General features: G+C 54.2%; 13 protein-coding genes across 13 annotated transcripts; 10 read left to right on the forward strand and 3 right to left on the reverse strand.

Moving 5' to 3' along the window:
- Positions 1 to 580: 580 nt before the first annotated feature.
- Positions 581 to 1,096, reverse strand: DACRYDRAFT_17415 (uncharacterized protein; the record flags this gene model as incomplete). Its single annotated transcript, XM_040771282.1, has 1 exon — positions 581 to 1,096. The coding sequence occupies one exon, from the start codon at positions 1,094 to 1,096 to the stop codon at positions 581 to 583; it is 516 nt and encodes a 171-aa protein (XP_040626101.1).
- Positions 1,097 to 2,092: 996 nt separating this feature from the next.
- On the forward strand, positions 2,093 to 3,398 carry DACRYDRAFT_23815 (uncharacterized protein). The gene is made up of 2 exons (XM_040773407.1): positions 2,093 to 2,764; positions 2,819 to 3,398. The coding sequence occupies exons 1-2, from the start codon at positions 2,344 to 2,346 to the stop codon at positions 3,127 to 3,129; spliced, it is 732 nt and encodes a 243-aa protein (XP_040626102.1). The 5' UTR covers positions 2,093 to 2,343; the 3' UTR covers positions 3,130 to 3,398.
- Positions 3,399 to 3,508: 110 nt separating this feature from the next.
- DACRYDRAFT_56095 (C/H/G cyclin) lies at positions 3,509 to 4,802 on the forward strand (the record flags this gene model as incomplete). The annotated part of the gene is made up of 5 exons (XM_040775355.1): positions 3,509 to 3,540; positions 3,586 to 3,692; positions 3,744 to 3,956; positions 4,009 to 4,284; positions 4,315 to 4,802. 5 exons carry the CDS (start codon positions 3,509 to 3,511, stop codon positions 4,800 to 4,802), a joined length of 1,116 nt encoding a protein of 371 aa, XP_040626103.1.
- Positions 4,803 to 4,892: 90 nt separating this feature from the next.
- DACRYDRAFT_56277 (uncharacterized protein) lies at positions 4,893 to 6,349 on the reverse strand (the record flags this gene model as incomplete). Its single annotated transcript, XM_040775364.1, has 5 exons — positions 4,893 to 5,582; positions 5,633 to 5,711; positions 5,766 to 5,977; positions 6,029 to 6,229; positions 6,275 to 6,349. 5 exons carry the CDS (start codon positions 6,347 to 6,349, stop codon positions 4,893 to 4,895), a joined length of 1,257 nt encoding a protein of 418 aa, XP_040626104.1.
- A 392-nt stretch (positions 6,350 to 6,741) lies between these two features.
- Positions 6,742 to 8,706, forward strand: DACRYDRAFT_23817 (uncharacterized protein). Its single transcript, XM_040773408.1, has 8 exons — positions 6,742 to 6,787; positions 6,841 to 7,009; positions 7,059 to 7,124; positions 7,176 to 7,245; positions 7,576 to 7,649; positions 7,705 to 7,804; positions 7,853 to 8,285; positions 8,335 to 8,706. Exons 1-8 carry the CDS (start codon positions 6,760 to 6,762, stop codon positions 8,352 to 8,354), a joined length of 960 nt encoding a protein of 319 aa, XP_040626105.1. The 5' UTR covers positions 6,742 to 6,759; the 3' UTR covers positions 8,355 to 8,706.
- Positions 8,707 to 8,888: 182 nt separating this feature from the next.
- Positions 8,889 to 10,897, forward strand: DACRYDRAFT_117975 (uncharacterized protein). The gene is made up of 7 exons (XM_040770502.1): positions 8,889 to 9,052; positions 9,103 to 9,277; positions 9,329 to 9,402; positions 9,873 to 10,175; positions 10,238 to 10,560; positions 10,609 to 10,708; positions 10,757 to 10,897. Exons 1-7 carry the CDS (start codon positions 9,020 to 9,022, stop codon positions 10,778 to 10,780), a joined length of 1,032 nt encoding a protein of 343 aa, XP_040626106.1. The 5' UTR covers positions 8,889 to 9,019; the 3' UTR covers positions 10,781 to 10,897.
- Positions 10,898 to 11,032: 135 nt separating this feature from the next.
- DACRYDRAFT_23819 (uncharacterized protein) lies at positions 11,033 to 11,569 on the forward strand (the record flags this gene model as incomplete). Its single annotated transcript, XM_040773409.1, has 4 exons — positions 11,033 to 11,117; positions 11,167 to 11,278; positions 11,329 to 11,461; positions 11,513 to 11,569. The coding sequence occupies 3 exons, from the start codon at positions 11,036 to 11,038 to the stop codon at positions 11,456 to 11,458; spliced, it is 324 nt and encodes a 107-aa protein (XP_040626107.1). The 3' UTR covers positions 11,459 to 11,461; positions 11,513 to 11,569.
- Positions 11,570 to 12,058: 489 nt separating this feature from the next.
- On the forward strand, positions 12,059 to 14,598 carry DACRYDRAFT_117977 (uncharacterized protein; the record flags this gene model as incomplete). Its single annotated transcript, XM_040770503.1, has 6 exons — positions 12,059 to 12,468; positions 12,521 to 12,958; positions 13,011 to 13,238; positions 13,319 to 13,540; positions 13,599 to 13,838; positions 13,891 to 14,598. The coding sequence occupies exons 2-6, from the start codon at positions 12,710 to 12,712 to the stop codon at positions 14,596 to 14,598; spliced, it is 1,647 nt and encodes a 548-aa protein (XP_040626108.1). The 5' UTR covers positions 12,059 to 12,468; positions 12,521 to 12,709.
- Positions 14,599 to 14,821: 223 nt separating this feature from the next.
- DACRYDRAFT_23820 (uncharacterized protein) lies at positions 14,822 to 16,633 on the forward strand. The gene has a single exon (XM_040773410.1). The coding sequence runs from the start codon at positions 14,997 to 14,999 to the stop codon at positions 16,506 to 16,508; it is 1,512 nt and encodes a 503-aa protein (XP_040626109.1). The 5' UTR covers positions 14,822 to 14,996; the 3' UTR covers positions 16,509 to 16,633.
- A 216-nt stretch (positions 16,634 to 16,849) lies between these two features.
- Positions 16,850 to 18,105, forward strand: DACRYDRAFT_23821 (uncharacterized protein). Its single transcript, XM_040773411.1, has one exon. The coding sequence runs from the start codon at positions 17,166 to 17,168 to the stop codon at positions 18,057 to 18,059; it is 894 nt and encodes a 297-aa protein (XP_040626110.1). The 5' UTR covers positions 16,850 to 17,165; the 3' UTR covers positions 18,060 to 18,105.
- A 370-nt stretch (positions 18,106 to 18,475) lies between these two features.
- DACRYDRAFT_41899 (uncharacterized protein) lies at positions 18,476 to 19,410 on the forward strand (the record flags this gene model as incomplete). The annotated part of the gene is made up of 2 exons (XM_040774512.1): positions 18,476 to 19,037; positions 19,091 to 19,410. Coding segments are annotated over 2 exons (882 nt in total), but the record flags the coding sequence as incomplete, so codon positions are not given.
- A 138-nt stretch (positions 19,411 to 19,548) lies between these two features.
- DACRYDRAFT_117981 (uncharacterized protein) lies at positions 19,549 to 20,039 on the reverse strand. The gene is made up of 3 exons (XM_040770504.1): positions 20,001 to 20,039; positions 19,773 to 19,952; positions 19,549 to 19,723 (listed from the first exon to the last, which is right to left on the reverse strand). The coding sequence occupies exons 1-3, from the start codon at positions 20,006 to 20,008 to the stop codon at positions 19,672 to 19,674; spliced, it is 240 nt and encodes a 79-aa protein (XP_040626112.1). The 5' UTR covers positions 20,009 to 20,039; the 3' UTR covers positions 19,549 to 19,671.
- A 174-nt stretch (positions 20,040 to 20,213) lies between these two features.
- On the forward strand, positions 20,214 to 20,974 carry DACRYDRAFT_56118 (signal peptidase subunit; the record flags this gene model as incomplete). Its single annotated transcript, XM_040775356.1, has 3 exons — positions 20,214 to 20,375; positions 20,426 to 20,727; positions 20,851 to 20,974. The coding sequence occupies 3 exons, from the start codon at positions 20,214 to 20,216 to the stop codon at positions 20,972 to 20,974; spliced, it is 588 nt and encodes a 195-aa protein (XP_040626113.1).
- Between the last annotated feature and the right edge of the window lie 1,474 nt (positions 20,975 to 22,448).

Here is a 22,448-nt window from a genome sequence, read left to right on the forward strand (position 1 = left end):
CTTTCCTGCCCAAAGTCCAAGGAACCGCTGGACATTGCCGAGACAGGAAGGCTATCACGTGTCAGCTAGGTGGTCGAAGCGCTTCAGCACAAAAGACTTTCTTTGCACAAGGCGTTCAGACGATATGCTTAATGGAGCGGGAGAAGGTTGGACAAGCTCTCTTCCGATTACCATAGTTCTGATATCTTCTCCTTTCCTTTAGAGGGATCAACGAGAATTGATATGCTATAGACCCGATCAGACGGGTGAAACCTCTACAGAACACGAGACATCGTGGGGTACAGTGTGCACAATACCATTGACGGGAATTTCCACAATAGAAGGGAGAAATACAGCATAGCTACATTTTCGAATGTAAAATACCAGCTTATCCAGTCGAGCAGAAAGAAATTGATACAAACGACACAATCCGTATCCCAGAGAAGCCATCTATCTTTGTACGTGGCGCGTGCTAACCAGGCGCAACCCATAATGACAGAGCTATTAAGGTGTTGGCTGAGAAAGTAATTTCGGGGTCTTGAGTCATCGATAGGAGCAGGGCGACGGCGGAGATCGTCTGTCTCACCTTGGCAAGAAGACTTCATTTCGTTCGCCTCCCAAGGCGACCCTTTGTTGCCTTTGTGAAAGGAAGGATCTTCCTTAGTCGAGAGAACCCATTGACCCCGTCGAACATCGCGTTGTACGTATCTTGAGAAGCAGCCTTGAGGGCCTGCATCACCTCCCAGAACTGGTCTGGCTGCTCGTCACCGACCTCGTGGAAATCGGGGGAGAAGGTGGAGGTGTCTGGCCCGAAATCGAGTTCGTCGGCTTGGTCGACGAGACGTGATGGAAGACCGTCGAGTCCTTTCGACCGTCGGCGAGAAGGGCGGACGAAGGAGGGTGGGATGTCCTGCGATTGGAAGGAGTCGGTTACGGAGACTTCGATTACGACTGTCTCGAGGTTCAGGACACGGGGGTCGGGGACGTGTGCACGAGCGACGATTTCGGGGCTGGAATCACGTTGCCAGAGGTGGAAGGTAGGGAGAGCGTTGACAGCGACTGTTGAGAGGCAGAGTGCGCAGATGAGCGACTCGAGGGAAGAGGAGCGAGAGCGCATTGTGGGAAAGCCGACGAGATTGAGTCTGGCTGGTGAACGATAGACGGTGGGTTGCGGCAGCCTGACATTAGAGATTACCGCGGGGATGAGCTATATGAAGGGCTAGCAGAGGGGGCGGATCCTGGGAGAGAACGAGGATTGGAGCGATGGTGAGTATAGTGACTAGGCTGGGATGGCTTGTCGTCTCGGACAGCCCGGTAATAACATCATCGGATTTCCCGGTTTTGATTGGTCCTCCAGTCAGCATCTTCATCCAGGAATCTATAGCGGCTTGCATGATTCCGACTTTTCGCTTGAGACTCAACGTAATTGTCTTCCCCTCGACATTGCGGCTGAAGAGATGGCTGGTCGAATAAGAGATACAAATCTTCACGTGATCGTAATGTATTCGCTTCCGTCCACTATACCGCGGCGCAGTCTCTGATCTCGCATCGCCTGTCTGTTGCAGCCTGCCACAATCGGATTCCCGGAATACTAGACAGTTACATGAGCTCATAACCGCACCATGGGGATGCTCAAGGAATCCCGAATTCGCGGTATGGCATCCACCGAGAAGTAACGTCCCAAGCACGTGTCCACAATCATACGACTGTACTGTCCATGCCGGCGGGAGTTAGACTCATTACGACATTACCAGGAACCGCTAGACCGAAGTAGGAGACCGTTCCAACCGGGCGCGATGCTGAAGTGAATGACGGAGCCGAGGCAGGCCGGCGGGGTGTCTGAAGGATAAGGGGGTTGGTGGACCGTGACCAGCCACGTTGTACGCCACATTTGGTCAGATTCCCTACGCCGAGCGTAAATTCTCCAGTCGATGTTGCATACCTCTAGTATTGACACTGGATAGCAGGGGAATGGAATATCGTACTCAGGAACTGAGGAGCCTAGATCATCCAAGGACTTGGAAAACCTGGAGTTGTGTCAGGGAGCCCAATTCCTGGAAGTGCGTCGTTCCCTGACTTGCCGTCTCAGCATCGAGTGAGTAAGGGATACTGTTTTCTCTGTCCTTCTGTATTTGAAAGTCGACTTTAGATTCGCCAGCGAGTCTAATGATTTCTGAAGGATGCTCCAAATCAGAGCGCGGTTGGTAACCCCGCGGACCTTCGGCGATATACGGACATGTTCTCGCAACTACCACAACCCTGACTAACGACGTCATATACTCCAGTACGGGCCTTTTCCATGAATTTTTTTCTGTTCTCTTCGTCAACAACAACGGTTCTCTAGATTGGCGGTCATATGAATTTATGATACAGCTACCCTCAGTACGATACCTTTGCACAATTCACGATGCACGTATATCTACTGTTCGAAGAAGCATTGCCCTCGCGGCACGATTACAAAGCACAAGCACAACCTCTGCGCTCCCGATTCTTATGCCTCCCAAACCACCAGGCGCTGTTCGCCGTCGGCGTGGTGGGATAAACCTTGGCGCTTACCCGCAGTTGCTCTCAAATAATCACCCGAATACCTACATCTCCCTTGCTTCACAGCCGGTGTTCACGTCCTTCCAGGAAACTCCAAAACCTGGGGAAGTTCCGTTCATGAAAGAGGTGATACCTGCGGAAATGACGTCCGCTCCTTTGTCAACAAGGGTGGATGGGAAATCGAAGAGGGTGTTGAAGGGGATTGAGTTGCCGGAGATGCCGATGCCTCCAGCGAGCGATGGTGAGCACCCTTGATAGCTAACTCCAACCAACTCCTCCTCATTTTTGGTGCTAGAATGTTGCATGAGCGGATGTGCTACATGCGTGTACGACCTCTACACCGAAGTGCTCGAGGCATACCACGCCGACCTCCTCGTCGCTCGTCAAAAGCTCACTGCTGCTGCTGTTCCCGAATCCCTTTGGCCAGAAGACGTCCTATCCTCCGGCACGGACGGCAAATCAGCGGGGAAGAAAGCGAAAGAAGCGGTGGATGACGAGATCTCCCGATTGGATGTGAGCTTGAAGGCGTTCTTGGCTATGGAACGGGCGTTGAAAACGAAGAGGGTTGGTGATGAGGTCTGTCTGACCGTGGGAAACGCCGGGTGATGAAATGTACGCGTCGATCTCCACAATTGGGAGAACGTAACAGGCGGTATCCGAGATTGGCATCGGAGGCGGACGGTGCGATGTAATCCTTCGATGAGAAGAGACAAGGTCAATGTCGGTTGAGTCTATATTGGGGTAATCTCCGGTTTCGGAAGGCTCCGACCATGGGCGGCTATCTATGAAGATCGAGACGAGCCTCTGATCGGGGAGATCCCAACATCTGCGCCTATTACTGTATCATCTAGTGTTTATTTGAGAATAGATTTTTTCGCACGCACAATCGTGGGGACCGTGTTGTCATCACGTGCCGTCTTGGGCAACCCTCTGCTGGCGCTTAGTTCAGCTTTGCCGCCTTCCCTGCTTCACGCAGCATGCGTAGATGACCTCAAATTTCTGGGCATCTTCCCACTAGTATGTTCGTCCCCTTTCTGGCTGATATCATCTAACTTCTTGCAGCAATCATTGGATCATAGACCGTATTTCCCTCGGGCAGTCGCGTGAAGATGACCTCAAGTATGCGACGGCCGAGGAGCTTGCGGTCATTAGTATATTTTTCGCGAATAGTGCGTGTAATACACGACCTACTATATCATGAGTCTCATTATGCGAAATAGTGATCGCCCGACTGGGAAAGCGCTTAGGCATCCGTGCGCAGGTCGTCGCAACAGCTATCGTATACTTCAAGCGCTATTATCTCAAGAACAACTTCTGCGAGACCGATCCTTATGTCGTCGTTCCTACCTGCCTATACGTGGCAACAAAGATAGAGGAAGTACCGCTCCATTTCAAACCTATTGCGACAGAGACGAAGAATATGTATCAACAGGGTGTGTCTTTACCCTTCAGGGTCATTGTGCAGTTACTCATCCTCTGCTCTAGACTACGGCCTTCAGATAACGATGCCTGACCCTCAGTCCATCGCGGAGATGGAATTCTACCTGCTTGAAGACCTCGATTTCCACCTGATCATGCATCATCCATATCGTACGTTGATGCAGCTGTGTGGGGAGTCGAGCGCTTCCCGCAGCGGGGGGGAGAGTGAGGAGGGTGAAGCTGGAGAGGGGCTTGTTGATGCGAGAAGATTCTGGAGCACGGGGAAGGGAACACTGCAGTTTGAAGAGAATGCTCGGAGCCAGGCTTGGTGCGTTGCATCATGTTTAACTGATAGGATGGATGGCTGATTAGTCGATAGGCACATCGTAAACGACACTCTTCGGGGTGACTTCTGTCTCCTCTATCACCCGCACCTTATCGCTATCGCCGCGATATTCCTCACCCTCGTGCTCGATGACGATGCCCGTGCCCGTATTGACCAGACCGATGCTCCCGCACGAGGCTATGCTACCCGTTCTAAAGCGCCCTCCGACCCCTTGCCGAATCCAGTCGACTTCCTCGCCTCGCTAAACGTCTCCTATGGCACCGTAGCGCAGATTGTACAGGAGATTATCTCCCTCTGGGCACTATGGGGGAGGCATCAAGTGGGCGAGGCGGATGCTGACAGGAATCGGCTGCAGAGCGCCCGACCAGGAAGCCAAGGGCAGGGGATGAGCGATGAAGGGGTTATCAAGAAACTGCTGGAGATGCAGCGGGCGAGGAGGAAGGACGAGGGGCAGGGCGTGCCTAGCAGGTTGTTTGAGAAGCCTAAACCACCCAAGGTGGTGAAGAAGCCGTAGGCACATTCCAGGGCGTATTCATATCAACATCTTGTAGAACAATGTCAGTCTCAAGTATACTGTGTGTTCGTGCTAGATGGTGCATGGTGTCTATGGCATACGGAACATGACAATACCCGCCCGATCTATATCCACATTCTTCTTCACGTCCTTATACTCGACACTCCTCACTGCACCCTCAACGAGCAGATCGATAGCGCTTCGCAGGGCGCTCTGCTTCAGGTCCATCGTCGGTTCCGCGTTCCCGTTTGCAGTTGTCGTGGGAACAAGGAGCCTATCCCAGTCGACGCACAAACACAGATATTCGAACAAGATGCTGACGATCCCTTGCCACTTTTCAGGCACGACCGCTCCGTCAACCACTTTCTTGTACATGTCTGTCAGAGTCAGGGTATCCCACGCGAGCAAGGGGCAGCCTGGAAGTGCGGGGAGCACAATTGCAGGCACTCCATCGAGCAGCAAGTAATGGAAGATGGATTCTCCTGGGCGGGCAGACGTCGCCCAGAGCGCTCGGTGCGGCTTGATACCAACCAGGCACACGAGCAACCGACGTGGTGGAAGTTCGAGCGGCGGAAGGGCTACACCCTCAGGGGCCGGGGAAGGAGTGCGGGAAGGAGTGCGAGAGCTGTTCGGAGAATTCTTCCCTAGAAGTGGTAGGTTCAGGAAGGATTTATTGGGCTGTGGGACTGGCGGAGGCGGTGGCGGGGCGAGATCGAGTACAGAGGCAGAGTTCGATAGAAGGGTTTCTGCAACTCGATAATCTCCCTCGAGAAATGGTCCCTTCGGAGGTGTAAGGATTGAAGCAATCCTAAATGACATGAACTACTGACATGACAAAACACAACATCAGGCCGCATCGCACGAGGGATGACGGGCCGTCTTTTGGAAGCAAATAGATAAGGACTGAACCTAGAGGTGGCGGCGTTAGCGTGGCATCCCTGGAAAGGGGTCTGAAATCCATACCAGCCCTTTTGTATAGAGAGATAATCGGCAACATCAGACAAGAGATTGGTGTCAGAATGGGTAGATGAGCGATAGAATCCGAGCGCTGCGTCGTCCATGGTATGCTTGTGCTTCAGGGTAATGAGGATGCTCATGATTGCCGTTGTTTCGAGCTTCTGGGAGCGGTGTGGAAACTGATTACCAATCTTCTCGGCGAGCATCTCGTTCATCCCCTATAGAACCATTTCAATACAAAGGAAAAGATATAAAACTGGTAGACGTACATGAGCAGCGATGTGGTAGGTGCCGATTGTTGCAACTTCAGTAGCGATGCAATCCAATCCAGCGTGTACAATTGAATCTCCCACAACATGAAGCAGTGGAGTCGCAACAGCTGCCGTGCCTCCTGTAGCTGCCACAACAGCATGCATGACGACATCTCGTACACGAATACAAGGCAATATCATGATTGAGGAGTCACCCCACTGCGCAGTTCAGCATCACAGCAGCCTCGCCGAGGAAGAGCTTACGGGCGATAAGCAATACAGAGAGTTCCCAGTAGCCCGCACCGATTGGAGAGTGGATAATACCAATCGTCCACTCATGGTCTTTATCACAGTTCAGAGAAAATCGCGAAGCTCCGGAAAGCAAGTCATACTCCCACGATCTTGCGCAAAATCCAGGGCGCGTCTTGCTGTTTTTCCCCATTCTCGACAGTTGACGGATCAACCGGACTTAGAGCAGAAGCTTTGGGTGCCATTTACTGGGGTATCAAAGTCTCTTCTCAGGGTATTTCCAAGGTATCAAGTTGAAGAAAGAGATTGTCAAAGTCCCTGTTCCCTCACGCACCGTCGTGGTGACAACAACACCCTCGCGCCCTCTACATCACGCGCATACTCCACGTGTGAAATCCTGAGACGTGAAAAAAACTTCCGCGCCAGCGGCGTCCCGTTCCCTTCTTTACGCTCAACAACCATTTCCTGGCCCCGACTCATCAACCGAGTCCTAGCTCAAGATGTCGAGCAAACGTATCTACATTGGCAGTAAGAATGTTTTGATTGCCCACGCGTATGATTCGCCTCTAATTTGTGTCTAGAAATGCCGCGCGACGCGATGAAACAAGATATCGAAAAGTTTTTCGAGGGATATGGTCGGATCCAGGACATCAGGATCATGAATGGCTTTGGTTTTGTCGAATTTGAGAATCCGAAGGACGCAGAGGATGTTGTCGCGAACTTTCAGGGGAAAAACTTGCTCGGAGAACCGTACGTGAAATCGTGAGCCTGCAGGGTTCTCAAGCTGATCGTGTTCAAGCATCATTATCGAGCTTGCTAAGGAATCGAGGCGCGAAAGGGGTGGTGGGTTCGAGGAGCGCGGACCGTAAGGCAACTTCTCCTAGTATTTTCTATCTCTTACTGATCGTGTTTGCAGTCGTCCGTTCACGAGGAGGCCTGGGTACAGGGTCTTAATCCACGGCGTTTCGCGGGACACCAGCTGGCAGGTACGAACTGCTCCCTGCTTGGAATTGTCGTGGATCCTGGACACGTAGCGTGGACATTGGCTTCCTTAACGCTGTCTACTCAGATGCAAACGTCGTGCGTGGCGGCGCACATCGTTTTCATCCTATCACTTCGGTCGCTGCATAATACTCTATCGGAGATGATTGCACTGGTATCGGGTGGTTGGCGGCCCATTCATTGGTTCCTCATGGCATGGTTGGACTTCCTTTCCTCGGACCGTATGGACCCTTATGGCATCCACGTTCACATCCTTTGGCTGTGGCTCCATTTACCTCGACGAGGATCCTGATTTACGCGTACTTGGCCACTAGGACCTGAAGGACTTCGGACGCGAAGCTGGTGCAGTCACCTTCTCCGACCTCGACAGGGAAAATCCGGGCGAAGGGTGAGAGGATTTGCTACTGAAGTGTGGTCGTATGCTCATAGCACTTAATACGCAGCATCTTGGAGTATCTGACGCCCGACGACTTGGAGAACGCTCTGAGGCTGCTGAACAACAGGGAGCTCCGTGGAGTGACCGTTCGTGTCTCTCGTGGCGAGGTGGGCAAGGCCGTGTTTCTTGACAAGCTGGCGGTTGACAGATGATAGGGCGGACTTGGGGGTTCTGGCGTGGACTACAGTCGCGACAAGGAGTTCAGGCGCGACCGGTCCCGCTCTCCAGGCAGGCGTGGTGGCGACTCTTTCGACCGTCGTCCTCCCCCACCCCGGAGGGACTACGAAGATCGCCCGCGGTTCGATGATCGCGAGCGCCGGGACGCAGGCAGGGATCGGTATAACGAGCCTCCTACTCGTGGTGAAGACCGGTATGCGGACAGGCCCCCGAGGCACGATGACAGGCCCCGGTACGACGATCGGGAAAGACGCGACGCTCCCAGGAACGGAGAAGCTCGTGGAGGCTATGAGGACCGCCCGAGATACGAAGATCGCCCCAGGTTTGAGGACCGCCCTCCCCGTGGTGGATATCCCGAGGACGACAGGCCAAGGCGCGATGACAGGGACAGGCGCGACTACGGACGGGATGGTGCGTAATATATTTTGAAACGTTGCTTGCCTGACTTATCTATCTACAGCTCCTCCTGCCCCTGCCTAATTTCCTCTCTGGTGAATGTGGCTGAGGGTTAGATATCAGCTGCGTCTGAAGTTGGCGTCTCCGCGTTGCCTCTGCGTAAGAAAGGTAAGGGCTATGAGAACCGGCATGGCTTTCTTGGTGTTGCGCCGTTGGTCCTGCTGGTATTCTGGTCTCCTCTTCCAAATTCGAACCAACTCTGGTTGGTTATCCGTATGTGATCCCCCTTCCTCTCACTCAGTTCTTGTTTTCTCGCTCGAAATTCACCGTTTCCTTGCGCGCCGGGTCGGCGAACTGCAAAAGTACAGCCTCCGACATGCGATCCCTTTCTTGCTCAGTAAAGCCTAGCATCGTAGTAGTTCTGAATACAAGTCCCATTGCCATGCTCAAACTTTTCTCAAACTGAAGCGAGATGAAAATCCGACGTTGGTGTGCCAAGCCTCCTTTGATTGGAAGTTGAACTCCGTGGCTGAGTGACGTCAGCTGCGCGTTCTGCGCGCATCATCGGTTCCGCACCCGCTGCGTCGAGGTCACGCCCTTCCACTTTACTCCCTCAAACGTGCTCCTCATCCCTTTCATCCTGACCACCATCATATAAAGCTTTCCACCTCGTGTTCAAGCTAGTTATCAACCGCGAAACTTCACTTGCAATCAACAAACTACTCTCCAAAAACCGATAACCAGACGACATGGTTCGCGGCTCTGACATCCTTCTCATCCTCGTACGCACCCTCAATCCAAATATATGCATACCACCACTGACATCTCCCAGGTAGCTATCCTCTTCCCCCCCGCAGCAGCAGCGTTCATCACCGGCTGCTCCTGCGACCTGCTGATCAACATCTGCCTTACAGTTTTGGGCTATATACCTGGCCACTTGCACGCTTTCTGGTTGATATATAAGAAGATGCGCGCTGAGGAGAGGTATGGTGCTGGAGGGTATCAATGTGAGTCTTTTGGATGCTTGAAGGGAGCTAGGGCGCTGATGGAGGATGTAGACGTTGGAGCGGGACAGTATCAGCCAATCTTTTCGAGCCAGGCACCGGCGGGGGCTAACTATGGAGCGACGAACGTGCATTGATCGCACGGACGATGGAGAGAAATAGGGCACGGGGGCGTAGGGAGTAGGGAGTGGAGGGTTACTTGTTTTCCTGTGGACCTGTGACGCTCGTTTGGGTGTAATTCATGAATGCGATTCTTATCCGAACCCTATATCATAACCCTCTGGCAGATACACTGCCCTGCCAGAATAATGATATGCTGGACACATAAGGCAATTGGGGAGGTTCATGCACAATGATTGCAGATGATGGTCAGGTCCGATGCAGCACAGATATCAGACCCTGTTCGGATCGATCGTTCTGTTGTGCGCGTCAACCTGCTCCTTTCCGAATGTTGGCATCTCCACGCCATGTCCAACCCACAGCCCTCACTCTCTTCCGTGTCTCTCGCTGCCGACACCCATCAACCATAATCCCTGCTCGTCAGCTGGTCCGCCAGAACAGCTCGTACCCCTGCTACACCCTCACCGACACCTCGCAGCCCGACTGTCCCATCCAAGTCATCTCCTGGCCTTCCCCTTCCCCGCCGTCCATCACCGAGCAAGGGAAATCCGAGTTCAAGTTCTACCCCAATTTCCTCCCACACCAGGAACAGAAGATATTGCTCCAAGCATGTCTGGGGAAACTGGATAAAGTGTTCAGGCCGACTGTGCAACAGAAGAGGAGGAGGAGGGAGGTGTTAAAGGAGAGAGAGGAGATGAGTACCCTCGTGCGGGAGGAGAAGAGGAGGGAAAACCCCATGTGGGACGTCTTCTTCCCCGAGGACTGTTACACGTTTGAGGAGGTGCGCTCTGCGTCCTCCCGTTGCCTGATGGAGGCATATTGACAGCATACATGGGCATGTAGGGACATTTCGACTCAGTGATTCGCCGGTTTCGCGAAGGCCCCATAACATTCTTCCCACCCGAATCGCTCGACGCTCTCCAGCCCATCCTCAACAAGCTCTACACACTTTCCCCTTACCCACAGGAGCAGCTCATCCTCCATGCATTGCACCTCTCTGCCTCGGCATACATCGACGCGCATGTGGACAACCTACAGGCGAGCGGAGGGATGATCATGGGTGTTTCTCTTGGTGGGGAGAGGGTGCTGAAGATGACGGGAGAGGGGGAAGAGGAGGGAAAGCAGTTCTGCCTTAGGGTGGGAGGGGGGGACGTTTACATCACTCAGTGAGTTCCGCGTTCCTGCAGAAGGAAAGTGCTGAGCGGGTGTGTTAGGGGGGTGATGAGGTATAAGTTTAAGCATGAGATTATGGAGAAGGGGGTGGTTGGGGGAAGGGAGATGATCGGTGGGCAGAGGTTGAGTTTGATGTTCCGGGTAGGTGGTATTTGTTCTTGGGAAGTCGACTGTTGACTGGTTGGACAGGATAAACATACCGTTCCAACCTGAAAAAGAATCCCGATACCGCATCCTATAGTTTTCGGGAGACAGCTTAGATAGTGGTACGCAGTCGCGGTGCGCTGTCACAATATCGCATAGCAAAGAATAGTGTTTTGTACGATTGGCACCACCCCTCAATGTAATTCTGCACAATATCGGATTAATAATAATATATCAAACATCTCGGTTCCGAGAAAGTGGATGCCATAAGCTGTATACCTCCGCGTCTGGGGACGTCGGTTGCCATTTGCAACGCTCACGCCCATGTCGTTTGGTCGCCCGCCGACGTTCCAGTCTTTTGTCGTCACACCGCCCGAGCGAGGCTCGTTTCCATTGGACCACGATGGTGCGCTTCATCTGTCCTAATCAGGGAGATCGTGCTGAGAGAGCGATAGGGGAATGCAAGCAGTTTATGCAGGTGTACCTGAACTGCCTGAAACAGAACAAGAGCCAGTCCCAGGAATGCAGGCCGCAGAGTAAGGCCTACCTCGAGTGTCGGATGACCAAGTGCGTGTCTGAGTATCTCATTGGTATAGATTGGGACTGAAAGAATGTAGTGGGCTGATGGAGCGCGATTCTTGGGACAACCTCGGGCTGGCGGGCGTGCCCGATACCCCGGCAGCGGCTGTCCCTACGCATATGGCGGCGAGTGCATCTAAGCCAGAAGAAAAGAAGGACAAGACATGAGATGTGCGTGAGGGGTTTAAGCTTAAAGTGGAGTATATGCTGACTTGCTTGAAGTTGTAGGATCGCGCAGTCTAATCTCGCGCATACATTGTACTCTATCAAGCAATCACACCTCTTTTTATCCATTCATCCGGCTATATGCATTCACCCAGCCTCAGATCATCGAGTGATTGCGTGGTTGGTCATACTATACTTGGGGCTACTCGTGTGTTCGAATTTCAGAATACGAACTCTCTGCGTCGGAGGCAATTTTCATCGATTCAGTCGGCCACATATCTTGTTCCTGTCTTGACCTATATTAGCAATCACGCTACGCCGTGGTCTCCGGGACTTCTCATACTCCGCCATGGTCCATTTGAGGAAGTAACGAAGCCTACGCCCACGCTTGCTGCTCCTAAACCGGTCTTCCTGGGAACAGTAACCAAGACTACTAGTCACGTGCTGCACTATCGTTGAGCTTGCGACCTAATGATTGCCAATGGCTCAAGTTGATATCTGCTTCGGTGGAGTATGCGGAGGGAATATGTGGCTATCTGGAAATTCTATCGGTGAGAAAACTGACTGGTGGAGTTTGACGATAGGATACTTGGCGAATGGGAGGATCTGGTGAGTGTCCTACCACTGCGCGTCTTCTGCACGCTAAATGTACGTATCGGCCACATGCACCGTATAATCTGTTCCTCGGTATGAAGACGCTTTCGCCTGTTTTGATCTGTGGTGTGGATTGACCATTTCTTGCCGAAGCTACGGACTCTAAGGTGATGCGCGACTGGCTGTCTCCCGTCAGCGGCGTCTCGCAGACCGGAGGCAGGCGACTTCACCTCGATCAGTTCGTGGAGTCCTGTATTTAAACAGTGATACTTCATCACATACGAAAGAATTCAACATCGAGTCGCTGTTATTGCGGAAATCAACTTTGAGCAATTACGGCATTGACAATACATTTCATCACATTCTGACGGCTGTGAAAAACAAAGCCAGAAAGAAGCAGCGGAAGCAAGGCCATGCGGGTGTGTGTTTGAGTATACTTTTGTTCTACGTTTGTGCTAAGCCTCTGGCAAGTATATCACCTTCGCTTCCCGCGGGGACTAGGTGATACTCCGCCAGCGTCCTTGTCGCACTCTTCAACAACTCTGCTATGGCCGTCGTATATAAGTTGGCTGGCGCTGATGGCGATCTTATCAAGTCTTCGGACACCTGGGCTCTCCATACGAACTCCTGCGCTGGCTGCATCGCTCTTCGTCTTCGAACATGGACTTTCCACACACTGATATCGACTTTGGCTTCCCCAACGAGCCCACTCTGTCAGCTGAGGAATGGGATGACTTCTGGAAGGATGCAATACCCACTAATGGAAGGGAGGACCTGGTCCCGACTGCTATGGATGGACCTAGTTATCCACCACCTCCGGTCATCGTGACCCCATCGGAATCTCCTGTCGCACAAGGAGCCATACAATTCCGCAACCCTCAAACACCACAAATCGTCATCCCATTCAATGTCAGTCGTCTTTCCGTGTTATAGGCAGGAGAATTAACCTCTTGAATGCCAGACCTGTGCTTCGACGCCTTTCACACCCTCGCACTCCATTTCACCAGACGACCTCACCCACTCTCATTCTATCCGGTCGTCGATCTCCGCCCTTCCAGAAACTCCATCCCCTGTGTCGCCGAATGATGGTCGCGGGCCGATCATCACTGGGCTTGACAGCCCGTTCCGGGAGTCGAGGTTGAAAGGGAATGGGAAAGGCCCGGAGCTGCAGATTGCCCGAAGCTTGACGGTACGGGTACCGGCGATTTCACAGGCATGTTCTTGCTCGTAGAAGCCGTGAATCTGGAACTCATGTCAACGATGATACAGGCTAGTCGCCGTTTGAGCAACGTCCTTGGACGAAGCAGATCAGATAGCAACATCCTTGCTCCCTCGACGCATCCTTCCAGCACAGTTCAGCAATGGCTGCAAGAGAGCAGCCCAGTGGGACAACCGACGAACGGGCTTGGGATCAGTTTCCCGGAGACAGTCACTCCGAGACAGTTTGAGTTTTTTCAAACCGGATATCAAGCCTTTGCAGGCCCATCACGCGTAAGTGTTCCTTTGCAGGTGCAGGCAGGGGGCATGTCGCTCACAGGCACTGGTGCAGAAACGACGCCACCCAGATTCGGAGGCGCATAGCCCGCTAGACCTCACGTCCCCAAAAGGCAACACAAGCCCAGCGGCGGAGGCGGCGATCCGAGCGCTGCACCAGCTTTCCGTTGGTTTCCTGCCCGTGCCTTCAGGTTCAGCCCCGTTCGGGTACCCGCCTTTGAGCTTTGCCCAGCCGCAGCTTGCGGGTGCTGGGCCCGCGTTCGAGTATGATCCCGAGTTCGAGGAGCGTCCGAGGGTATGTTTACTCTGTTTTCTTTCGGGTTATACGAGTCCTCACGAAGCTCCAGAAGAAGCGCCGAACAGCACGCAAGCCCACCTCGTTCCGCAAGCCTAAGCAGGACGAGAGCATCATCTACCATCCAGATGGGAGCATGGACGTCACCGGCTGGTTCCTCTGCCCTTACCGGTGGCCTAACGACCCGAGCTATACGTGCCGCCACCTAGCTAAGGACGCGAACGACGCCTTACGCCACTGCTTGGCAGTGCATTTGCCGCAGGAGGAAGCGCTCCTCCGTCAATGGGACGCGCGGGGAGTGGCGAGCGACGAAAGGCACGTTCTCCCGCTCCTTGAGGCTGGAGGGGAGTACTTCTCCCTCTATTGCACGTATGAAGGATGCAAAGATCGGATATTTCATGGATCTAGGGCTTGGGAGAGCTTTTGCACGCATAGGGACTCTCATGGGCCTTCTGGGCATGGGCTGGTGCCTAGGCTCCAGAGAGCGTCAGACGAGGAAGTCCTAACGCACACGTTTAACCAGCCGGATAAATGGCTTCCATTCCCTTCTTCTGCTATAGGGGCAGGGACAGAAGCAGGGATGTGGCCTAGGAGAGTGGACGCAAGAGCGAGGAACGTCGCTGAGAAGAGGTGGAAACGGACGGTTGCGCTCCAGGTTACGAAGGTGTATGATTCGTGGCAAGGGGGGTTTGAGGTCACGAGGAGACATGCGGGTGCGGAGCAGAAGTTGAGGATGGTTGTTCGGAGGGAGGTGATGTAGGCTAGCTGGACTTGCCTGATGGAGAATTGTACTAGTAGTGTATATCGACTGTACTATCCATATCCTGGTGTTGTCAGACCCTGGAGGAAAGAAGGATGGGAAGATTGTCCGGAGCGGAAGGAAACAAGTCCGGTAATTCCGGGGCGCGTGCCTTTCTCCACTTGACCCTCTTTTGGCCTCTCTTCTATCTTCCCTTGACAACAAAAGCCAGTTTATCTTACCTTTGAACTCCTTACTAGAGGTTATTTACACTCATTTACGCTCATCTGTCACTCGTTCTTTTGTCTCTGGATAACAACTCCAGAGTCGAATCTCGATATCAAAATCGCAACATTCCTTCATACCGACCACCTACCCTAACATACCAACCAACCAACCACCCCCTCCTCATAGGAGCGATGAACACCCTCGTCTCAGCACCCCATCTCACACTGGGCGTCCTCCCCCAACCCAGTCCGCCCTCTCCGCCGCGGTCCAAACCTCGCCTCCGACCCCTTTCGCTCCTGCTCGACACCCGGTCTCCTCCCCCCAGTACCTTAAGTGGGAGCACAACGCCGCTCGGTTCCCCCAGTACGGGTGCAGGGAGCGGGAGGAGAAGGGCGAACGTCACGCGGATGTCGAGTATCTCTTATTCCCCCCGCCGCCCGCCTGGAAGCAGCGTCGACAGCGTCCTCTCCCCCCCTGCTGTCCTCTCACCCCCCGCGTCCGCCTCGTCTTCCACCACCGCAGCCCCCTCCAGCTCCGATACACCCCAGAAGACGCCCAACCCTGCTTCCCTCACCCTAGCGGAGAAACACGCCGACCTACTCACGTTCATCGCGCAAAAAGAGTCTCGCGTGATGGAGCTCCGCCGGCAATTACAGGATGCCGAAAAAGAGCTTTCGGGCCTGAAGAAGAAGTGGGAGGGGATCGTTAGCCGCAGTCAGGCGGGTACGGGCACGGCGGGAGGGAAGGAGAAAGGTGTTGGGGAGAAGAGCGTCGAAGTCTTGAAACATGGGTCGAGGATTATAAACGACTTGATGTTCGAGAGTGTCACTTCCCTCCCTTCGCTTGCTTCCCCCTCCTCTTCCAGCTCAGGGGGCGCACCTAGCACACCAGGGCCCTTCAGTCCCATTCAGGGGAAAGCGACACATGTACAGATGCAGCCACTCAAGCTTAGAGGGGAACAGAGGCAGTCGATCTCCTCCCTCTCCTCAGCGAGCTCAACGACCGAGGACTCCTCCGCACCCCGCTCGCCTTCTCCTCTCAGCACTCTCTCCTCCGCTACTGCAAAATCTGTTGAAGGTCCGACTCTGCACGCCTTGACGTCCACGTTGGGAAAAGCGATCCAGGACCTGAGGTCCTCGGACGCGTACACGAGCTCTTCAAAGCGCGCTAGTCAGCTTTTCTCCTCTGGGTTGGGGCAGCTTAGTGGTCTTGGGTTCGGGTTTGCACCTGCTGGGATGGAGAACGGGACGGGAACGGGAACGGGAACGGGGACGGGGAAGAACGGACTGGCGGATTATGGTGAGCGGCTCACGTCCCCCAGCTCGAGGAAATCGGGATCTATCTCCTCTCTCGCTGCCCCTCCAACCGCAAGCGCTACTGCATCAGCATCTGCAACTTCCCCAACTCCCAACTCCCGATCCCCCACCTCTCCCAACCCCGATCACCCCCGGTCCCTCTCCGCCCTCACACTAGGTATAACGACCCAAGTCTCCCGCCCGCCCGCTCTCTCCCCCATCCCCAGTCCTAGGAGCGCAAGCTCCGTCAATCTCAACCTCATGGACGACCCTCTTTCGGAAGCGCTCCTGGGCGTGGGGGAGGAGGTGTTGTTACCCCTGCCTGTGGCTCTTAGTGCAGGCGGGAGTGGGAGTGGGAGTGGGAGGGAGGGAGTGGAGGAGGGGGACGATGATGCTTGGGGCTGGTGACCCTCTTCTGTGGATTGTTCGGAGCTGCAGGGGGATGTGGGGGTTTGTCATGCATGCATGTGATGGAATGTTGGTATCTTATTTTATGTCGAATGGGCTGGAACCTGGTCAATATGTTATTTTCCTGTGGTCAAATTGCGCGAACAGAGTGCCCTCATGTCTACATAGATGGTGACGGGGGACTCGTTAACGCCGAAGAGTGACAAATCCCTAAGCTGACAAAGCCGACGTCATCGGACATTAATATTCTCCTTTTGCACCTTACAAAGCAAGTCGATTGCGACATCCCTCATCCTCATGTCGATATCGTCTTCCTCACAATGGACAGTACTAGTAAATGGCTCATCCGTTCTGCACAGGAACATGGACAGCAAGGGTAGTCTTCCCGCTCCTGATCCTATGCTTCGAGCGTGGCGTAGGGTCTCGCTGTGGATAGATGCTGGCTGGCGTTTGTAGGGACGTGCTTGTAATCTCCCTTGGGGCCCTTGGAGGGTGGACGGGTTTGGTTTGGTTTGGTATATAAGCTGCTGGCGGGGTGGACTTGGCTGGGCAGAGAAGTTGGAAGTGACAGCCAGCTGTTGTTCGACTTAGTTGACTAGCTCGTCTTTACTAGCTCGACCTCCAGCTCGTCGTTCTGATTGCTCAACCTAACACGCCATGGCCACCATAACCACCACCACCACTACCACCAGCACGTCCCCCTCCGGCACCCTCACGCTCGCGAACGAGCCTACCTCCGTCCTCGCCTCTCTCAACTACTACATCCGCACGATCGACGGTTCCAAGCCGTACAACTATATCACTCCCGACCCTACGGGTGTCATCCCCCCCCGGAACTGGAAGCCAGAACCGTTCGCTGCCACAATTAGGAACATGCGTGGGAGGGAGGGGGAGGTCGGCTTAGACAGCACGGGGTTCGCATTTGTCAAAGCGCCGACGAAGGAAGTCGTCTTCGAGGATTCGGAGGCAGCGTTACAGGCGTATTACAGCGAGACGATCGATCTCGTCAAACGCGTAACCGGAGCAGAGAAAGCGGTCATATTCGACCACACGATCCGCCGGCGCCGGGCTGAGCCTACGCCCGACACGCCCAGCACGCGCCAGCCTGTTCCTCAGGTACATGTCGACCAGACTCCGGAGTCTGCTCTTGCTCGTGTGTTCAGGCACCTCCCGGCCGAAGAAGCCCGTGCGAGGAGCAAGAGAAGGTTCCAGATCATCAACGTCTGGCGTCCTATTGCTAACGCGGCGTACGACATGCCCCTTGCCCTAGCGGACGGGCGCACCGTCAGCCCAGCAAACCTCGTCCCCTCTACCCTGCGCTACCCTGACCGAGAAGGCGAGACGTACCAGATCGCCTACTCCCCGGCGTACGAATGGTACTACCTTCGAGGGATGGGGACGGACGAAGTTGCGCTGATCAAATGTTATGATTCGGAGCCGAGGGAGGGAGGAAGTAGGTTTACACCGCATACGGCGTTTGAGGACCCGAGTACGCCGGTGGGGGCGCCGAAGAGGCAGAGTATCGAGTTGAGGGTGTTGGTTTTCTATTAGCTAGAAGGCGCCGCTGGTGGTGGAATAGAATAGAGAGTATGGGCTTGTGATGCATACTTCATATGAACGATTTTACCTCAATTGGAGAGGATGATACGCGTAGAATGCGGCCAGAATGTCTATGCCTACACATGTTTGAGCCAAAGACCATGTACCAAAAACTCCAGTCACGTGGTCTGTCCCTCGCTTTCCAGGGTCTTCTCCCAGCTAAGAGCACAGCCCCAATGCGCTTACTAAGCTTATTCTCGTTGCACATAAGAGGCGAGAGAACTGTGAGTCGTACAAACTACAACACACCTCGCAGACCACCACCATCCTCTTGTCTTCACCTCGCTTTTCAGTGTATTCCCGTACTCAAATACTTGACGTCTATCATACACCTCAGAAGAACGCATATGGCCGACCCAGACACGCCCGTCCCATTCTTCCGCAAACCACCCAAATCACGTCCTTCTTCCTCCCGGCCCAAACCCCGTTCTCCCTCTCCCAGCACCAGCAGCCCCAACCCCACCGCAACAACAACAGCAGCAACAACGTCATCCGTCGTCCTCCCCCTTAAGAAGCCCGCTTCTAACCTACTTACACAAGGTACGAGGCGCACGAAGAGGGAGAGGGTGGACGTCAACTACGGTTCTGGGACTGCGGCTCTCCCTGAGGGATACTCCCTCTCCGACGAAGAGAGGGAAGAAGCATCGCAAGCCAACGCGCGAAAACGGGCCAAGCTCGACCCTTCTCTCCAGGAAGAGCTTCCCGACCCCGACGATGGGCTGTATCACGGCCTAGCTGGGTACAAGTCGCATATCAAGGTGCAACAGGAAATGCCCAAGACGATGCGTTCTGGCCCTGTGCGTGCGAACCCGAGCACGATTAGGCAGGTCACGATTACGGACTACCAGCCGGATGTGTGTAAGGACTATAAGGAGACGGGATACTGCGGGTTTGGGGATACGTGCAAGTTTTTACACGATCGGGGGACTTGTGAGTCTTTTTCCTTGTTGGGGGGATGCGGTACTGATTGATTGATGTTGTAGATCTCGCGGGATGGCAGTTGGACAGACAGTGGGAGGAACAGCAGCGCGCTGGTGCTTCGGGGGAGAAAGACGCCGATTCATCAGACGAAGAAGAGATCCCCTTCGCCTGCCTTCTCTGTCGCAAGCCGTACGCAGATCCGATCGTCACCAAGTGCGGGCACTACTTCTGTTCCAAATGCGCGATACAGCGGTTTAGGAAGACGCCGAAGTGCGCTGCGTGTGGGCAGGCGACCGGGGGGATGTTTAATGGTGCTGCTGGGAAGGTGGAGGGGATGAGGAGGAGGATGACGGAGAAGGCGAGAAAGGAGGCTGGGGAGGAGGAGGCAGAGGGACCGCCGGATGATGATTAGTTCTCTTGCTGCCCTCTGCTCGTTGGTCATCTTGAGACTCTGTACTTGGAGTGTAATGCATCTGTGTCGTGCGCCACCCTGATAGCCTGCTAGATATGCAATAATAGGCGAAGAATCGTTCATTTTGGCTGGACAACCAGCGAGTCCCCCGATCCTGGAGACAGTATTACTCCATCCTATCCTGCTCCTTCTACACCTTTCCTCTCTTTCCCCTCTGGCCCCGCGAGGAGACTAATGATGCGCCTTATCCTCCTTCTCCGCCTCAGCCACAAACTGGCGAATACTATCCCAAATCAGCACCTCTCAACCCCATCAAAAGAAAAAGGACCTACAACTCCTCCTCTTCTTTACTCGCCCCCTGCACCGTCACCTCCGCAGGCTTGATGATCTTGGCCCCGGCGGCAGCAGGAGGAACAGCAGATTTGCGCGTTGCGGCCCATGCGCCTACGCCTGTGAGGAGGAACGTGCCTATGGCGAGGTATTCGCTCGCTATGGGACGGCCGAGGATCATGCTGTTCTTCGGTTAGTTGCTGGAGGGGGGAGGTGGGAGGGGGACGTACTAGGACATCTTGCTTTGCGATGGGGAGGATGAGGAGCGGGTGAGCGGTGGTGACGAACTGGGAGAATGAACGGAGAGTGCCGCAGGGTGGCGGTGAGCGGAAGCTTTCCTCCATCGGTGTTAGTAACACCCATTAAACCATATCTCCGACCATTTCTTCGTACACGTCGCGCACTCCTCCTGTACACACCATCCTCTCAGGCGAAAGAGAAAGATGCACTCTTCCTGGAATCGCGTGTCTACTATCTTCAGCCATGCTAGCACGGCACTTATGGTCCTTCTTGGGCTTGTAGCAGCGACGAGCTACCTTACGCTGCCTAGCGTCGAGCCAGGGAATATAGAAATCAAGAACGTGCATGTGTACGTCTCCCTCCTAGTAGTGCATGAGTCGACGAAAGTTTGCTGACCGGTTGTGGTAGGTACAAGGAAGCTTACAAGCCTAACGAAGCCGCATCGTTACGCTTCGACCTGGACGTCGACCTCCGCCCGCTCTTCACGTGGAATACGAAACAGCTGTTCGTATACCTCGTCGTCGACTACCTCGACGGGCCTAACACGACACTCCCATCCTCGTCCACCGGGGCGGGGGAAGGGCTGGTATATTCGAAGAGGCCGGGGAACGAGATCGTCGTTTGGGATAGGATTGTAACGAGGGAGAGGGAGGCGAGGTTGAGGATCGAGGCGGGGAAGACGAAGTACACGCTGAGGGCGGTGGGGAAGAAGTTCTTGTGCGTCACCCTACTCTCCGTTATTTTCTTACTGCCAGTCTGCCATTGCTCTCTTGCATCGTCCCGACTTCTTTGTTTCCTGCCCGTCTTCCTGCTCCTACACGTTAATAACGCCTGAAACAGCGGAGCAGAACCCTTCCGCGCCCGATTAATGTACAACATCATGCCCTGGGTGGGCATCCTGAGCTACGGAACAGCAGCCGAGAGCAAGACGGCGATGGATTGGCCGAGGCCGAAGAGCGTGTGAGGCGGCGGGTGCTGGGCTGGGGAACATTGGGGAGGCATGCGGGTGGGATCGGGCTAGGAAGGCGATGTTGTCTACACCCGTAAAAGACATCATTCAGTCAATATGGCTTATACCTGCTTATTCAACTCTGGAGCTAACGATGACAGGACTAAGGACAGTGATAGGCGGTATTGTGCTTGACGATACTTTGGAAGTAGCAAAGTTTGAGGTTTGAGTACCATGATGTACTTGAATATTGACCCCGAAACGTCGACATCAAGTCTCCGTCCAGAATAAGGCGGGATGGGAAGCATCTCGTGTCATGCGGTATGAGGCGGAGATAGTGAGGCTGTCGACTGGCAGAAAGACTACAGAGAATGAAGGGCAGGAGTATCCAAGCCAAGAACTGTCTCCTCCACTCAGCTTTCCTTCCTCTCTAGCGTGGGCGGACTGGGAAAACGGTGAAAGACTGGTCCTGGGTTAAGAACATCCTTCCTTGTCAAGGCTAGGATTAGAAAAGACAATGCGCATATCGCCCTGCAAAGTCCTGTAGATACCTCGAGGATTGACGAACGAGATAGTCATCCGACCCTTCACGGCATCCATGAGCGCAGGAAGATCGGAAAGGAGTGCAGTGCAACCGGCGTGAGTCGAGCAGGAGCACACCAATCTTTCTACTTCACCTCGTGTATATCTCCTTCTCAGGGGAGATAGAGCGAAGGGTGCAGAAGATTTGGTGTTCAACGGCCCGGGCCGATTGGTGTGGATAGGAAGTGGCAAGAAGTGTGACAACTAGTGGCCATGCTCCGTTCGGATCCTGCCTAGACTAGAATGAGAGGGTCGTCAGAACTGAGGATGGGCTGGGGATCAGGCTGCCTTTCCGGGAGCGTGCTAGAGAGGAAGGACGTGATCGACAAGATGACTTGGAGACCGAGGCGCAGACCATTGAACGTCCTATCAGGGGAGACACGACAGTACCGAGCTGGTCGACGCTGGAGAACACCAGCCGGCTCCTCCACAGCTTCCGAACTGCTCCCAGGGAGCAGAAAGGAAGCGAAGTTACGGTTGGTATCCAACAGCTGACCGAGCGTGAGACTGAGGAACAGTTGGGAGGAAGGGGAAAGATGGGTGGTGAGAGAGATGGTACCGAGAATGCATGGCCTGGGATGACTGAGCTAAGAAGTGGCGCCTGGACTCTACTTGTGCTTCTCTCGCCTGTAAGCAGAGGGTAAAGCGCAAATAGAAGACGGGTCCTCTTCATTGAGCAGAACATGAGTACATGTAGAAAGTGCTGTGAGTCTTTGGATAGCTGGTAATGAGTAGGGATGGCATCGCTCCTAGACCGGACTTTGAGGACCGCGGTCCTGCCGATCCAGTCCAGGACTGGACCGTCCGAGGACTGGACCAGGACCAACACTTTTGGAAAATCCGGTTCAGTCCTAACTGCGAAGGACCGGTCCAGTCCGGTCCCATGCAGCCACCATTTCGCCATGCA

This window comes from Dacryopinax primogenitus (assembly GCF_000292625.1).
Source record: "Dacryopinax primogenitus strain DJM-731 SS1 chromosome Unknown DACRYscaffold_16, whole genome shotgun sequence".
NCBI classification, from domain to species: Eukaryota; Fungi; Basidiomycota; class Dacrymycetes; order Dacrymycetales; family Dacrymycetaceae; genus Dacryopinax; species Dacryopinax primogenitus.